The 16874-nt window shown below is 38.5% G+C and overlaps 1 protein-coding gene across 1 annotated transcript; it reads right to left on the bottom strand.

Moving 5' to 3' along the window:
* Positions 1 to 6975: 6975 nt before the first annotated feature.
* On the bottom strand, positions 6976 to 16278 carry LOC111586262 (lysophosphatidic acid receptor 3). Its single transcript, XM_023295957.3, has 3 exons — positions 16174 to 16278; positions 14302 to 15056; positions 6976 to 7672 (listed from the first exon to the last, which is right to left on the bottom strand). The coding sequence occupies exons 2-3, from the start codon at positions 15041 to 15043 to the stop codon at positions 7344 to 7346; spliced, it is 1071 nt and encodes a 356-aa protein (XP_023151725.2). The 5' UTR covers positions 15044 to 15056; positions 16174 to 16278; the 3' UTR covers positions 6976 to 7343.
* Between the last annotated feature and the right edge of the window lie 596 nt (positions 16279 to 16874).

The following is a 16874-nucleotide window of genomic DNA, read 5'->3' as shown; positions in this document are numbered from 1 at the left end:
GGCTGCTGCAGCTGCCAAGTGGGTGATGAGTTCAAACATTTAGAAAGTCTGCAGCTCGTGCTAGGAGGTAAAGTTCACCGTGTCAGGTTAGCATGCTAGCGTGCCAGTTTTTGCACACAAAGTACAGCTAATGCTAATTTAAATGCAGATAATTGGCTTTGCTATGATCTGAGAATTAAAATACATGGAAAACTCTGATGTAGAGAATTCAGAAAACTTCCAGACAACACATCCTGCAGTTGTTAAGAGAGTTTGCACATCAGTTGGCCTTACTTTGCCAGAACATACTTTTAATTTATTTGTTTTTGGAAGTTGGTGTCCAAGGGGATTGTTTAAGGGTCCAACTGTTGGATCAGTAGCCCAAAGTCTGAACCGCTGAGCCACAACTATCCTACAAAAAACTCATGAATTTTGCAGCAACAGCAGCTCAGTTACACCAGTAATTTAGCGATCGCAACACTGTCCCTAGCAGACTCTGGTTTAATTCTGTCGTGTAGAATGGTCTGACTGCACCTCAATTATTCTGCTGTTAAAAAATGTTGTGGCTTGTTTGTGTCTCTTTAAAACCAATCACAATCATCTTGGGTGGAGAAAATCACCCTTTATTTGCCACAGGCAAACTAGAAAAGATGAGCTGATTTGACTAAATCTTGGCGTAATCTTGCATCCCTTGAAAACTGATGAGTTTTGCAGCAACAGCAGTTTGGTTAGATCAGTCCTTCAGGTGGATTATGGCTTAATTCTGTCGTGCAGAATGGTCTGACTGCATCTCAGTATTATTCTGTTGTTCAAACAAAAAAAGTTCAGTCTTGTTTGTGTTTCTTTAAACCAATCACACCGTTCATTTGCCACAAGTAAACTAGAAAAGATGAGGAGATAGGACTAAATCTTGGTGTAATCTTGCATTCCTTGAAAACTCATGAGTTTTGCAGCAATAGTAGCTCAGTTAAATCAGTCATTTAGCAATAGCAATGCTGTCCTGGTGGATTATGGTTTAATTTTGTCGTGTAGAATGGTCCTGACTGCTGTAGAAAAGTCCTGGCTTGTTTGTGTTTCTTTAAACCAATCACAATCGTTCTGGGTGGAGCAAAATCACTCTTTTTTTGCCACACGTAAACTAGAAAAGATTACTAAATCTTGCATCCCTAGAAAACTCATGAGTCTTGCAGCAACAGTAGCTCAGTTACGTCAGGTCATTTAGCAATAGCAAACGCTGTCCTGGTGGATTATGGCTTAATTTTGTCGTGTAGAATGGTCTGGCTGAACCTCAGTATTATTCTGCTTTTCAAAAAGAAAAGTTTAGGCTTTTTGTGTTTCTTTAAACCAATCACAGTTGTCGTGGGCGGAGAAAATCACCCCTTTATTTGCTATTAGTAAACTAGAAAAGATGAGCTGATTTGACTAAATCTTGGTGTAATCTTGCATCCCTATAAAACTCATGAGTTTTGCAGCAACAGTAGCTCAGTTACATCAGTCATTTAGCAATAGCAACACTGTCCTGGTAGACTCTAATTCTAACTCTAATTCTGTCATGTAGAATGGTCTGACTGCACCTCAGTATTGTTCTGCTGTTACAAAATAAAGTTCTGGCTTGTTTACATTTCTTTAAACCAATCAGAATTAGGAGGAGCTCAGTGAAGGATTCTGTTTTCCCTCAAAATAGTCATGGTGGAGTTGTTTGAGGGAACATTTTGTAAGCAGAGAGTCAATAACTCATCAAAATAGCCAATTTGCTGAAAAAATAAAAAACTAGCAGTGCTGTCTTACTGCACATTCAGCATTCTCTGCAAAACTAGAAACTTTCAGTGTGGAAGTTTGTTGTTATTGTAGTGAACTGGATTTGAAATTAGTAGACAAACTTCTATTGCAAATAGTCACAGTGGAATTGTTTCATGGAACATCTGAATACACAAAACTGTCCATTAACATGGTCAATCTGGCCGAAAAGAAAACAGCCAACAGCAGTGCTGCTTTACTGGACAGTCAAGATCCCCTGCAAACTTTGAAACTTTAATTTAGGTTAGTTTGCTGCCTCAAAAGTTGTTGTTGTTTCTGTAGTAAAATGGCTCTTTTGAAAATAGTCATGGCAGATTGTTTGGTGAACATTTTACAACTGGTAAAGAGTCAATAACTGTCATTTTAAATGGCTTTGAATTTGCAGAAAAAACCGTCAACAGAACTAGTAGGGCGGCCTTACTGCACATTCAAAATCGTCTGCTGCTCAGAAGTTGCCGCTATTTCCTGTAATAAACTGAAAATAGCCTTGAAAATAGCAACACAAATACCATAAAGGAAGAACAAGTCCACCTGAAAGGAACATCCAGTGGTGGGTTCGTATCTGCAGCCCAGTGTTCATCCTCTAGAGCAGTGGTTCCCAACCTGGGGTCCACGCCCCCCCAGGGGGGGCGCCAGAGATCTGAGGAGGGGCGCAAAGCTTTGTCTGCTCTGAGGCTGTGAGGTTATAAAAAATAGATTTTTACATTCTGGATAAAATCAGAGTAACAGACTCACTGTGTCATCACAAGTCTACCTATAAAACATTTTTAAAACACATTTGGTCTTTCTTCAAAAATCCTTTGCTACTTCGATGGCCACACCTCCTTGACCTTTCAACTTCTCTCCACGCTTTCTTCAGGTTGGCTCTAGTTCATCCAGATTCATTAGTTTGTGTTACAGTTAGAAAATTACTGATGGAAACGGTGTCTGTAAAACGCAAAACGGGTGAAGATTCATTAGTACCTAAAAACTCCGGCTATACCTCGAGAGTTACCTTAAATTTGGTTTTATTAAAGGATAAGACAGAATTATGTTATTTGTGGTGAAATGCTTGCAAATGACAGCATGAAACCAGCGAATTATGGCGACGTCAGGAAATAAAACACAGTTTGGTAAAGTCAGAAAGATATTCACAAATTCAGACTTCCGGCATCAATAACTCATTAAATATACGTTGTCTAAACATAAACGATGCTTCTTTTCCATCGTTGTAAGGTAGACAATGTACTAAAAGCCCAGTTTTATCAAAAGTAGCTGTCTTTCAAGCTGCAGAAATAACATTGGTGTCTATGAGCATGAGACGAGTGAACAGGGACCATCTGCAAAATGCAAAACCGCTGCAACAGCGAAGAGACACAAATATTCAACAAATTTACTGCAGCCACCAACTGACTCCTGCTGGTCATACTACAACTCCTGGTTGGATATTAATTATTTTCCATAATTTTAAGGATTTTTTAGTTAAAAAAAAAAAAAAAAAAAATCAATAACTCTTATGCACTGTAGTGTCAACAAATTTACTGCAGCCATAAACTCTCTCTCCTCATCACAGTACAAACTCTTGATATTGATATAAAATACTTATTTTTTTTTTATAATTTTAGGGAATTTTCTATTAGTAATACAATTCAATAACTTCCCTCTTATGTTTGTAGTGTACTTATGGGGTGGTTTTGGTGGGGGGGGTGCTGGGGCTGGGGTGCAGCTTATAGGGGGGTCTCCAAGCCAAACAGGTTGGGAACCACTGCTCTAGATGGAATAAAAGCCAAAAACAAGGTTCAGTAGTTGTAGAGACATTGTAGTTGTAGCTAAAGAGGTGGATCAACTGAAAAAAAACAAATAATGCTGCCATGAGTGGAGCTGCGAATGTGGATAAAACAGTGGCAAAATAATAACCAAATCATAAAATAGTATAAAAAATATAGATTTGAGTTCTGTTGCAAAGAAAGAAAGAGGGAAAAAACACATAATGCAGGGTGTCCCTAAAGTCTAGACACATTGGAAATCTCATGAACTATAATGTTTTTGCCTCCACAGATTAAATATGGCTTTGTTGAAATAAGGAGGAGTTGAACTGTTACTTCTCAGTGGATGTGAAGGATGGACAAAGATAGCAGATGAATTTAATGCGTCCAAGGAGGATTCCACTTGGCTTTTCCACGGTGGTGAAGGTGGTTAAAAAGTTTAAAGAAACAGGCAGTGTCATGGACAAACCCCATTCTGGACGACCAAAATGTATCAGCTGAAACTAAAGGATTGGGTCATTGCTAAAATTCATGCTAGCCCCACAAAATTCACTTTTCTAAACCTAACCCTAACCCTCCTAACCCTAACCCGTTGGTGTTTCCAGGGAGACCAATGTCAAGAAACACGTGAAAGCAGACAGGCCAATCAGATAGCGCCACATTGCCAGCCTCCATTACTAGAAAATAGTCCATCATCCTTAAAATAGTCCATCATCCCCTTCCACATCCTCACCTCTTCTGATGAAGCCTTCTAACAGGACTCCAGGAGGTTTCTGCAACACAAACACAAGGAAGGACCGACAAAATGCTTCTGGGTACTTTTACCTGGATCCCTTAAGGAGCTCACATTGAATGGACAGACACATGCCCACAAACAATTGGATGGGGTGAGTGATGGAATTCTGAGGCCTACTCAGGCCTTCCTCAGGACACTCTATTGTTTGAGAAAAAACCCCCAACCCTAACGCTACTAACCCTAACCCCCACTAACCCTAACTGTACTAACCCTACTAACTCTAACCCTACTAATCTCTAACCCTACTAACCCTACAAACCCTACTAACCCTAACCCTACTAACCGTAACCGTATCATTCGATAATGTCCATCCTTTACGTCCACTGGAGAAGTACCAGTTCAACCCTTTCTTGTTTCAACAAAGCCATATTTAATCTGTGGAGGCAAAAACTTTCTAGTTAATGAGGTTTCCTGTGTGTCCAGACTTTAGGACACCCTGCCTTATTAACTACTGTTCAAAAGTTTGGGGCCACTTAGAAACGTCCTTATTTTTGAAAGAAAATCTTTTTTTTTCAATGAAGTTAACATTAAATGAATGATAAATCCAGCCTAGACATTGTTAATGTGGTAAATGAGTATTCTAGCTGGAAACAGCTGATTTTATTTTTAATTTATGATTAGAAAACCCTTGTTGCAGTTATGTTAGCACATGAATAAAAGTGGGAGTTTTCATGGAAAACGTGAAATTGTCTGGGTGAACCCAAACTTTTGAACGGTAGTGTATGTTTTTTTTTAAAAAATCCAAAGTTACGTAACAAGTCGGCGAGTTTCATGATTTTAAAAAGTCCACCAGTCATAAAAGTCATGCTGCAGAAGCCATAAACTAGTTTGAACGACGTCCTCTGCAGCAGAAGTGACATAAATACTGTACAAGGAGAGTCTTTTAAAGCCTCTGTGTGGGCATTGCAGTCATTTTAGTCATTTCCTGTTCGACGTCCCTCGTACCTGCAGGAATCCAGTGTGTCGCAACGTCTTCTTACAGCTGGTCAGGTGAGCGACAGCAGCTCTCCGTAAAAATGCTACAGGGTGAATAGGTTTTCATCCGTGACTTTTATCTGTTTGTCTAGAGCAGGGGTGTCAAACATGCGGCTCACGGGCCAAAAGCGGCCCTCCAGAGGGTCCCAATCCGGCCCTCAAAGTGTAAAAATTCCAGAGAAGACATTAACTGCAGATTGTAAATTAGTAAAACTATAAATTTAAAATAATTTCTTAGACCATGACAAGTTGTTTGGATCATAAGTAAAATACTAGATTGTTCATTGTTGTCATTTTGTGTCTCCTTTTTGCAATGTGTCTTGTTTTTGTTGTTTTTGTGTCTTTTTTGTCTGACTTATCATTTGTCCTTGTGTTTTTATCATTTTGTTTCTCGCGTTTTGTCATTTTGTGTTTCCTTTTTGTCTCATTTGTGTAATTTTTTTCTTGTTTTTGTCCATCTTTTTGTCGCTTTGTAACTTCTTTGTCAATTTTTTTTGTCTTTTTATTTGTCTTGTTTCATGTCGTTCGTCTCATTTCTTGTTGTTTTGTTTCTTGCTTTGTTGTTTTGTGTCTCTTTTTTTGTAATATTTTGTCCTGTCTTTGTTGTTTTTTTCTCTTTTCTTGTCTGACTTTTGCCATTTGTCTCATGTTTTTGTCATTTTGCATTTCCTTTTTGTCTCGTTTGTGTTTTTTGTCTTCTTTTTTGCCCACTTTGTGTTTTTTGTTATTCGCTGTTTTGTGCGTTATTTGTGTCGTTTTGGTTTTTTTGTCCCACTTGTTTTGTCTATTTTTTGTCATTTTGTGTCTCATTTTTGTCCATTTTTTGTTGCTTTGTATTTTTTTTGTCGTTTTTGTTTTGTTTCGTGTTGTTTGTCTCATTTTATGTCATTTTGGTGTTTAGTTTGTGTCATTTGTGTAATCTTTGTATCATTTTTGTCCATTTTTGTCACTTTGAAACTTTTTTGGCTCTTTGTTTTGTTTTGTGTCATTTGTCTCGTTATTTGTCATTTTCTTTCAAGCTTGTTGTTTTGTGTCTCATTTTTGTAATAGTCTGTCTTATTTTGCTGTTTTTTTATCTGACTTTTGTCGCTTTGATCTTTAAAGGAAAATACTACATCATTCAGTTCCAGATGACTAAATGTTGTGTTTCTTTTGTAGACACTCTGTGATCTGGAAGTTTGTAATGTGGAAATGATAAACTGAGGCTGAATGTTGATGAAATTGAACTTAATTTTATTCAGAAATTTTAGGATGTTCATGATGTAAGATAATTCCTTAAAGTTCTGGAAAATTTTCAAATGTACTTTTTTGCACTAAAACAAAGGAACCATTAGGAGTTGTGGTTATTTCTAGGTCATTATGCTGTGATTTTACTGGTCACTGGAGATCAGACTGGCTGAACTAAGATGAGTTTGACACCCCCTGATCTAGACGATAAAGCAGTCGGATGGAAGTAAAGAGGAAACGACTGCTATCTGTTCCCCACAAAGGGTTGGGATTCTCTAACCGAAGTTAAATAAGCAGAAAACCATCCAGTCGGATCCTTACAGTTGAGCCGTTTAAACTACACTTTTATAGTTCCTGGATGGAAACAAGTTCTACTTCCTCTGTTACAGTATTTCTCCTTCAAAAAGCTACACATGAAGTAAACCTACAGGATAATTCAAGCAGATATACACAAGTCTACAGTCCGGGATAAAGTTTTGCAACATTTCTGACCTTCCAGGGGGTAAAAGTGTAAACGCAAGATGACTCCTTTGGTATTTAAATAACCCACAGGGACAAGACGAGGAAACGGCAGCAGGAGTCTCCATTACACAACCGGTCCTGTTGTTGTGTAATCAGACAAAGAAAATCCTCTCAGGACGGCACATCTGGGCGTCCATTAGGGGGATTAGTAGTGCATGAAGATCTCTTATCTCCGTCTGACCACAACTCCTCAAGAAAACGCCCCAAAGACGGACTACAGACAATTCCAAGTCGGCTCTGATCCTTAGCGGAAAGTTCCAAACAGAAGCTTGGTTCAGGTCTTGAGGATCCCCTGGTCTCGTTCAGGTCTTGAGGATCCCCTGGTTGTCGCTCTTCAACTCCTCGGATGGCGGCTGGCTGTTGACTGTGTCCTGGCCGGAGCTCAGCGGTCTGGAGTTGGCCTTGGTGGACCGCTGCCGCCGCGTGCCGTTGCCGATGCAGCGCATGAGGTTCTTGAACGTGGTCCACATCTCCTCGTCCTTGTAGGAGTAGATGCAGGGGTTCATGACAGAGTTGAGCACAGCCAGCAGCAGCAGCCAGCGCTTCAGCTTCATCACGTTGCAGCGCTGACAGTTGAGGCCGTCCAGCAGCAGAACCACCAGGCCGGGAGTCCAGCAGAACACGAAGGCTCCTGCAGGAACATAAAACACAGTTATCTTCAGCTATCGGTGGACGTGAAGCACGAAGACGGAAACCTGGAGATGTTTTCCATCAAAACCTCAATTTTAATCAACACATTATGGGTCGTTTCAGACATGGAGGACATTTCACGTCCAACCCATCAAATTTCAAACAAGAAAAGTCCTCAGAGAGTTCAGTCCTCCTCCAAGGCTGCTCAGTCGTGTCATTTCTGACAGATGAAATCTTTAATAAAAAATGACCTTGCATATGCACGTTACGTATGGATGACAAAAAGGACAAAAAATGCCAAAAGCCAGAAACAAAACGACAAAATTAAGACAAAAAACACAAGCGAGACAAAAGGGAAACACAAAGCGACAAAAATGAGAAACAAAAGGACAAAAACATGAGACAAACCACAAAAAAGACAAAAGTCAAAAAAAGACAAAAAAACTACAAAAACAAGAGGAAAAAAACAACAAAAACAAGACAAAATATTACAAAAACGAGACACAAAATGACAAAAATTGAGACAACATGCAACCAAAGAAAAGAGACAAAAAAATAGACAATAAAGTTATAAAGTGACAAAAAAATGGACAAAAATGAGACAAAAAATGACAGAAGTGAGAAACAAAATGACAAAAAAAGACAGCACAAGCAAAAGGGAAACACAAAACAAGAAACAAAACCACAAAAACATGAGACAAACGACAAAAGTCAGACAAAAAAACGAGACAAAAAGGAAACAAAACGACAAAAATGAGAGACAAAATGACAAAAATCAGACAAAAAACAACAAAAACCAGACAAAATATTACAAAAACGGGACACAAAACGACAAAAGTGAGAAACAAAACAACAAAACATGAGACAAACGACACAAAACAAAACAAAAAATTTGACAAAAAAGTGACAAAGCAACAAATATTGGACAAAAACGAGACAAAAAAATTATACAAATGACACAAAAAATGTGTTTCCTTTTTGTCTCGCTTACGTTTTTTGTCTTATTTTTGTCATTTTGTGTTTTGCTTTATTCGTTGTTTTGGGCATCATTTCTGCCGTTTTGTCTTTTTGGTCTCTTTTGTGTTTTTTGTCTATTTTGTGTCGTTTTGTCTCTTGTTTTTGTCGTTTAGCCATTTTTTCATCGCTTAGTAAATTTTTTATCTAATTTTTTGTTCATGTTGTTTCATGTCGTTTGTCTCATTTTTTGCCATTTTGTGTCTCGCTTTTGTCATATTCTGTCTTGTTTTGTTGTTTTTTGTCTGACTTTTGCCCTTTTGATCATGAAGTAGACACTCTGTGATCTGGAAGTTGTAATGTGTAAATGATATACTGAGTCACGTTGTGCGACATGCAGCCACAGGTCAACACCACAGAGTGATTATTGTGTTAAACACTCGGCTGTGTGTTTGCTGCATAATACCGTCGATCCGCTTCCAACATGTTTAGGCACAAAACAGAATCACAAAGAGATCTGGGGAACTTAAAGGAAGCCACAAGCTGCGACTTGTCTGCAGAGCAACGACGCGACACAAACAAACAGCGTCTGGTGCATTTCCCTCAACAGTTTCCCTCATTTTCACAGTGAATTTCTGCTTCCACTCTTTCTCTGTGTTTGATGTTTAAAGTAAGCGGCTGATCCAGAGCCAGTTTCTGATGCACTCGGTCAGTTTAAAAGTGGATTTTCGTCCTCTTTAATCTCTGATAAAAGAGGGAAAACAGAGAAAACCCACATTTCAGATACGTTCCTCTCGGTGTTCATATCAGAATGAAAACGAAATGTGAATCTTCAGGTTGTCAAACTACGACAGCAGTGGTTCGGTTATTAGAAAAAAATGGCAAAACACAACAAAAGCGAGAAACAAAATGACAAAAATAAGACAAACAACACGAGCGAGACAAAAGTCAGATAAAAAAGACAAAAAACAACAAAAACAAAACAAAATATTCCAAAAATGAGACACAAAGCGAGAAACAAAATGACATAAAATGAAACAAGCAACACGAAACAAAACAAGTGACACAAAAAACATTTTGTCTTGTTTTTATTGTTTTGTATTTTTTGTCGTTTTAATCATGAAGTAAATTACTAGATTGTTCATTGTTCTTTTGTTGTTTTGTGTCTCATTTTTGTAATATTTTGTCGTTTTAGTTGCTTTTTGTGACTTTTGTCGTTTGTCTCATGTTTTTGTCGTTTTGTGTTTCCTTTATTTCTCGTTTGTGCCATTTGTGTAATTTTTTGTTTTGCGTTTTTCCATTTTTTTGTCGCTTTCCAACTATTGTCTAATTTTTTGTCTGTTGTGTTCTGTTTTGTGTCGTTTGTCTCATATTTTGTTGTGTTTCCTTTTTTCTTGCTGTTTTTTTCTTGTCGTTTTGTTCCTTTTTTGTCAATTTTTTGTCTCGTTTTTGTCGTCTGTCCATTTTTCTGTCACTTTCTAACTTTTTTGTCTCATTTTTTGTCAGTTTTTTGGTCTCGTTTTTGTAATATTTTGTCTTGTTTTTGTTGTTTTTTGTCTGACTTTTGTCATTTGTCTCGTGTTTTTGTCATTTTGTGTTTCCTTTTTTGTCATTTTGTGTTTCCTTTTTGTCTCGCTTCTATTTGTTGTCTGATTTTTGTCTTTTTTTTGCTTTATTCATTGTTTTATGTGTCGTTTTTGTCGTTTTGTGTTTCCTTTATTTCTCGTTTGTGCCATTTGTGTAATTTTTTGTTTTGTGTTTTTCCATTTTTTGTCGCTTTCCAACTATTGTCTAATTTTTTGTCTGTTGTGTTCTGTTTTGTGTCGTTTGTCTCATATTTTGTTGTGTTTCCTTTTTTCTTGCTGATTTTGTCTTGTCGTTTTGTTCCTTTTTTGTCAATTTTTTGTCTCGTTTTTGTCGTCTGTCCATTTTTCTGTCACTTTCTAACTTTTTTGTCTCATTTTTTGTCAGTTTTTTGGTCTCGTTTTTGTAATATTTTGTCTTGTTTTTGTTGTTTTTTGTCTGACTTTTGTCATTTGTCTCGTGTTTTTGTCATTTTGTGTTTCCTTTTTTGTCATTTTGTGTTTCCTTTTTGTCTTGCTTCTATTTGTTGTCTGATTTTTGTCTTTTTTTTGCTTTATTCATTGTTTTATGTGTCGTTTTTGTCGTTTTGTGTTTCCTTTATGTCTCATTTGTGTCGTTTGTGCCATTTTTTGTCTTGTTTTTGTCACTTTCTAACTTTGTTGTCTAATCTTTGTCTCTTTTTTTGTTTTGTATTTTTTGAAGACTCAGTTATTAGACATTTAAGACCAAACTTCTACACAAATCTGCCATTTCCAGATCTCAGGCTCCCATTTATTTCCCTGGAGTGTTAACAAAGCATGTGTAAACGTCTCTGAACTGGTTCATCCAGTTTCTGCTTCACGCCTCTCTTTTTTTTTTTCGATCAATGCGTCCACTAGACTTTAACCTGCTGCATTCCTCCTGACATTTCCTTTTTCTCTCAGTCACTTACATCATGTATGATACAAATGTTTCAGGCCCTTTTTTAACCACAAAGTCGCAGAAATCTTCACTTTTGTCGAGGTTTAAGGGTTTTCCAAATCTTGGATCTGAGATGTCACAAAACTCTGTTGGCTTTAGCTCGACTTTAGCTCAGAATTCTACGATTCTACAATTTAATTTAGCTTTAATCCAAAACGACGTTACAACGACTGAGCAGCCTCGGTGAAGAACTGTGCTCTCTGAGTGCTTTTCTTGTTAAAAATACCAAATAAGTCTGGAGTTTCCTCTAAAATGCCATTTTTCTCTTGTTCCACCCCCTGATGGCCAAACTGTATCTCTAATAAAACAGTTCAAATTAAATTTAAATCTCCTTTTTTGGTTTCATTTTTTCATTGATGTCTCTTGTAATTGTGGGAAAAAAATTTTTAATCAACATAATATTTTAAATATTATTATACATGGAACGTGTCCCACAACATGCTAGGATCACATGTTGATGACATTTCTTTTTGTTTCATTTTTGTAACATTTTGTCTTGCTCTTGTTGTTTTTTGTCTTTTTTTGTCAGATTTTTGTCATTTGTCACATGTTTTTGTGTTTCGTTTTTGCCCTGCTTGGGTTTTTTTGTCTTTTTTTTTTGTGTTTTGTTTCTCACTCTTGTCATTTTTTGTGTCATTTGTATAATTTTTTGTCTCATTTTGTCCATTTTTTGTCACTTTGTAACTTTTTGTCTGATTTTTTGTCTCTTGTTTGTTTTGTTTCATGTCGTTTGTCTCATTTTTAGTCATTTTGTCAATTTTGATCATAAAGTAAAATACTAGATTGTTCATTGTTCTTTTGTCGTTTTGTGTCTCATTTTTGTAAGATTTTGTCTTGTTTTTATTGTTTTGTCTTTTTTGTCTGACTTTTGTGATTTGTCTCACGTTTCTGTCGTGTTGTCTCTCGTTTTTGTCATTTTGTGTTTCCTTTTTGTCTGGCTTATGATTTTGTCCTATTTTTGTCATTTTGTGTTTTGCTTCATTCGTTGTTTTGTGTATCGTTTTTGTCGTTTTGTGTTTTTTTGTCTCGCATGTGTTGTTTGTCCAGTTTTTGTCGTTTTGTAACTTTTTGTCTAATCTTTTGTCTCTTGTTTTGTTTTGAATCATTTGTCTCATTTTTTGTCATTTTGTTTCTCACTTTTGTCATTTTTATTATTATTATTTTGTTTCTCGTTTTTCATAATTTTCTGTTTCCTTTGTGCCTCATTCATGTCTTTTTTTGTCAAAGGTTCGGAGCACAGAGGGGCTTTAGGGATGACACTTGTGTACTCCCAGAACTGCATCTGAAAGCAATCAGCAAAGTCCTCAAGTATAGGTTGTTGTTTTTTCTTTCCTGGGTGGGGAGGAGGGGAGGCTGGCTGAAGGCCGGTGTGGTGGACGGTTTGAGCTGCAGCGTCCTGGATAATTACACAGCAGCCTGGAATAAACAGCTCCTGCAGCACTGAGCGCCTTTATTCTGCATTGTAGGAGAACATCCTGGATGTTCTCCTGCAGCTCCAACAGCAGCTTTAAACGCTCTATTGTGAGCTATCCGGTTGCAGCACCCAAACAAAAGGAACCTGGAAATCATATCTGGGATGAAGAAGAAAAGAAATTTGGGACGGTTTGTGGGAAACAGGAGCAGCTCTGAACTCAATAATTCAGCCATTTGTTTGTCACTCAGGTCTCCATTATGTAGAAAGTACATTTAAAACAACACGTTTACGTTACAAATGAACATGTAAAAATAAAATACAAGTATAAATTTCCGACTAGGGGTATTTAGAGGTTAAGACCCGACTATAATACATAATAAGGCTGAGAACCCTTGTGTTAATCGTTTTGAACATGAACCAAACATTTTTCAGTCACAGCTTCGTAAAAATTACAATTTTCTTTGGAGTTTTGACTGTTTTCAAGGCAAAATAAACAATTCAAAGAGTCACTTCGGGCTCTTGAAAGTTCTGATAGTTGTGATTTTTACTCTAATTTCACATTTTATAGGTCAAATCATTAAACTAATCCCTTCATTTACTGAACAACAGCATAAGTGATAAAATATTAGCTCTAACAATGACAGTTTAAGGAACTAACTCAGATTTTTCACTCAAATTTCATATTTTATGGGTCAAATTATTACAATTATTAAGCACATTAATTAAACAGCAGTATAGAGTATCACTCAAAATAGCGATGATTTAAGCCACTTGGCCGTAAACTGACTCAATTTTTACTCTATTTTCACATTTTATAGGTCAAATGATTAAACTATCAAGCAAATAAATCAAACAACACAATGAGTGATAACGTATTTGCCCAATTCATGACTTTATATGCTACAGGATACAGAGGAGAACAAAGGAGGAGAGACCTTTCAGTCATTTGACTCACTGAAGACTCCCTAAAATCAGTGACGCTCTGCTGACGCATTTACTGGAAGCAAGTTCGAATCAGGCGTGTTCAGCAGAAAATCCAACAGCTGCTCTGACTCACCGATGCTTCACCAGACAACAATGTTCCTGCATCACCAGACAACAATGTTCCTGCATCACCAGACAACAATGTTCCTGCATCACCAGACAACAACGTTCCTGCACCTAGTGAGCACCACCATCACCAGACAACAACGTTCCTGCACCTAGTGAGCACCACCATCACCAGACAACAACGTTCCTACACCTACCGAGCATCACCAGACAACAACGTTCCTGCATCACCAGACAACAACGTTCCTGCATCACCAGACAACAACGTTCCTGCATCACCAGATAACAACGTTCCTGCATCACCAGACAACAATGTTCCTGCATCACCAGACAACAACGTTCCTACACCTACCGAGCATCACCAGACAAAAACGCTCCTGCATCACCAGACAACAATGTTCCTGCACCTACCGAGCACCACTAGACAACAACATTCCTGCACCTAGTGAACATTACCAGACAACAACGTTCCTGCTCCTAGTGAGCATCACTATCACCAGACAACAACGTTCCTGCACCTACCAAGCATCAACAGACAACAACGTTCCTGCACCTACCAAGCATCAACAGACAACAACATTCCTGCACCTAGTGAACATCACCATCACCAGACAACAACATTCCTACACCTACTGAGCATCACCAGACAACACCGTTCCTACACCTACCGAGCACCACCATCACCGTCTTGATCAGCTTGATGGGCGTTCTCTTGCGGTTGATGGAGCCACTGGTGTGCGGCATCAGCACCGACGTCTTCTTCTTGACATAGGTGTAGATGCGCATGTAGATGGCCACCATGACGAGGAACACCACCAGGTTGGAGACGGACCAGAAGATCAGGTAGCTCCGGCTGAAGATGGGCGCCAGCTGCGAGCACCTGTCCAGGTCGCAGATGCAGTTCCAGCCCAGGCTGGGAACGGCGCCCATGAAGATGGAGATGGCCCACACCAGCACAATGAGCAGCGTCACCCGCCGCTTCGTCAGGTTGCTGTGGACCTTCCAGTTCATGACAGAGATGTAGCGCTCCAGGGCGATGACCAGCAGGTTGGCCAGCGAGGCCGAGAGACTGATGTCCAGGAGGCCCTGGCGGATGAAGTATCCTCGGACCGTGAGCTTCCTCGACACCGGGCCGGTGTTGAACATGAGGTACACGTAGGCGATGCCGGCCAGGAAGTCCGAGGCGGCCAGGTTGGCCAGCAGGTAGTAGAAGGGGTAGTGGAACCTCTTGTTGGTGACCACGGCGGCGATGACCATGGCATTGGAGACCAAGATGAAGCAGCAGAAGAGTGACCCAACCACCTGCACCAGGATGAGCTGAGCCGAGTCCCATTTGTCGTCGCCGCCATTCTTGTTGTAGAAGAAGCTCATGGACTCGTTGTAGTGGCAGCTGGAGTTCTGCTGTGCCATTTTAGAGGCGAGTCTGAGGAAACACAGGAAGTGGAACCATTTATCACACTGTCGTAACAACAGGCCATTTCACTCAAAAACTGCACAGACAGCAGTAACAGACTTGTTTGGGTTTTACATTTTCTTTCAGTTGCCATGGCAGCAGCTCTTAAGTTAGCAAAACTCATGTATTTACATTAAATAAACTAGAAAAGATGAGTTCTTGTCCTTAAAGTCATGCATATATGGCTCTAATGAACCCTGTTTTACTGGGAATTATCACTCCACAATGGCTGTAATCTTTGTCTTCATTAATGACTAAAGGAATGTCTTTCAAAGACTTTAAATCCACTTTGGGGGAATCCAGCTGTTTAAATTTGAGCAAACAGATGATAAAAGTGAAGAAAAATCTCAACAGGAAACCAATTAGTTGTTTTGAATGAAACTAAAATGACATTATTGAAGATATTTACCATAGTAGCTTTAAGATAAGAGTGAAAACAACAGACTCGGGAGTCAGGACTTTCTGAAACCTGAATTAACGAGAAATTAGCAAAACTCATGAAGTAAAGTAGAAAAGACGATTTTTTTTAACCTTAACATCCATCATATATGTGCCTAATTAAGTCGATTTTAATGGGAATTATCACTCCACAATAGCTGTAATCTTTGTCTTCATTAATGACTAAAGGAATGTCTTTCAATCCACTTTTACTGAATCCAGCTCTTTAAATTTGAGCAAATAGATGAGTGAAGAAATGCCTCCATAATAAACCCATTTAGTTGATTTAAATATAACATTATTAAAGATATTTAAGATTTTTACCATTATTAAACTTGAAGACATTAAAGATATTGACCACAGTAGCTTTAAGATAAGAATGAAACCTCCAGTCTCAGGAATTTGTGGATCTCCCACCTGAACAAACATCTGCAGGTAAACACAGCGTGGACTGAAACTCAAAGTTCAGTTCCTCCTTCTCTCTAAACTCTTCTTTATTATGCAACTTTCCAGCAGCCGGTAAGACTCGGTCTACCGGAGAGACGTTCCTGATCCACGGACAGATAAAAACCAGGACAGAAACCCAAATAAAAGCAGAAAATTAAACTCAGTCTGACAGAAAACCAGCAGCGGCTCCAGGTGAGTTTACCTGTGCGGAAGGAGCGTCAGTGGACCGGGAGTCTGCAGATCCAGTGGCCGGAGAGAAGCGACATGTTTCCCGCAGGACGGAGGGAAGCGACTGACGGGAGGCTGCGGCCGGTGACGCGCAGGGCGGAGGCGGCTCCTCCTCCAACCACGACCCGCCCTCCTCCGGAGCTCCGACACTCCGGTCCGGATCAGAGACTTCATGATAGAAAATTAAAATATATTAAACAGTCTATGGTCCGGACAGTGGAGGAAAACATCATTTATTTTTAGATATTAGACAGTTTGTTTGTATTGAAATGAAATCAATCTGAGAAAACTTTAAATCCAATCAATTAAATCACTGTTAGCAGAAAGTTTAAAACAACAGCACTATAGTGTGTTTTAATTTTTAATGTCTGACACAAATGAAACTAAGTTTAAATATTGAAGTGTCTTTTGTGTCATCTTGTGTTATTTTCGCATCTTTTTGTGTCTTTTTCTCATTTTTATGCCATTTTATCAGATTTTTTGTCATTTTGTGTCTTTATGTGTTATTTTTATGTTATTTTATCATCTTTTTGTCATTTTGTGTCTTTTTGTTTTATTTGTATGTTATTTTAGCATCCTTTTGTGTCATTGGTGTATTTTTGTGTTATTTTGACAGCTTTCTGCATCATTTTTTTTGTTATTTAAGCATCAATTTGTGTCTTTTTGTCTTATTTT

Source organism: Amphiprion ocellaris, chromosome 2 (assembly GCF_022539595.1).
Source record: "Amphiprion ocellaris isolate individual 3 ecotype Okinawa chromosome 2, ASM2253959v1, whole genome shotgun sequence".
Lineage (NCBI taxonomy): Eukaryota > Metazoa > Chordata > Actinopteri > Pomacentridae > Amphiprion > Amphiprion ocellaris.
The sequence above is the reverse complement of the archived record's forward strand: the minus strand, read 5'-3'. Positions and strand labels throughout refer to the sequence as shown.

Bases quoted from the DNA above. Each gene is read 5' to 3' on its own strand.
- LOC111586262 (XM_023295957.3), bottom strand. From the start codon at position 15,043: ATGGCACAGCAGAACTCCAGCTGCCACTACAACGAGTCCATGAGCTTC. The intron at 7,673-14,301 runs GTAGGTGTAGGA...ATGTTCCTGCAG, and splicing joins GACGGTGATGGTGGTGCTCG to GAGCCTTCGTGTTCTGCTGG.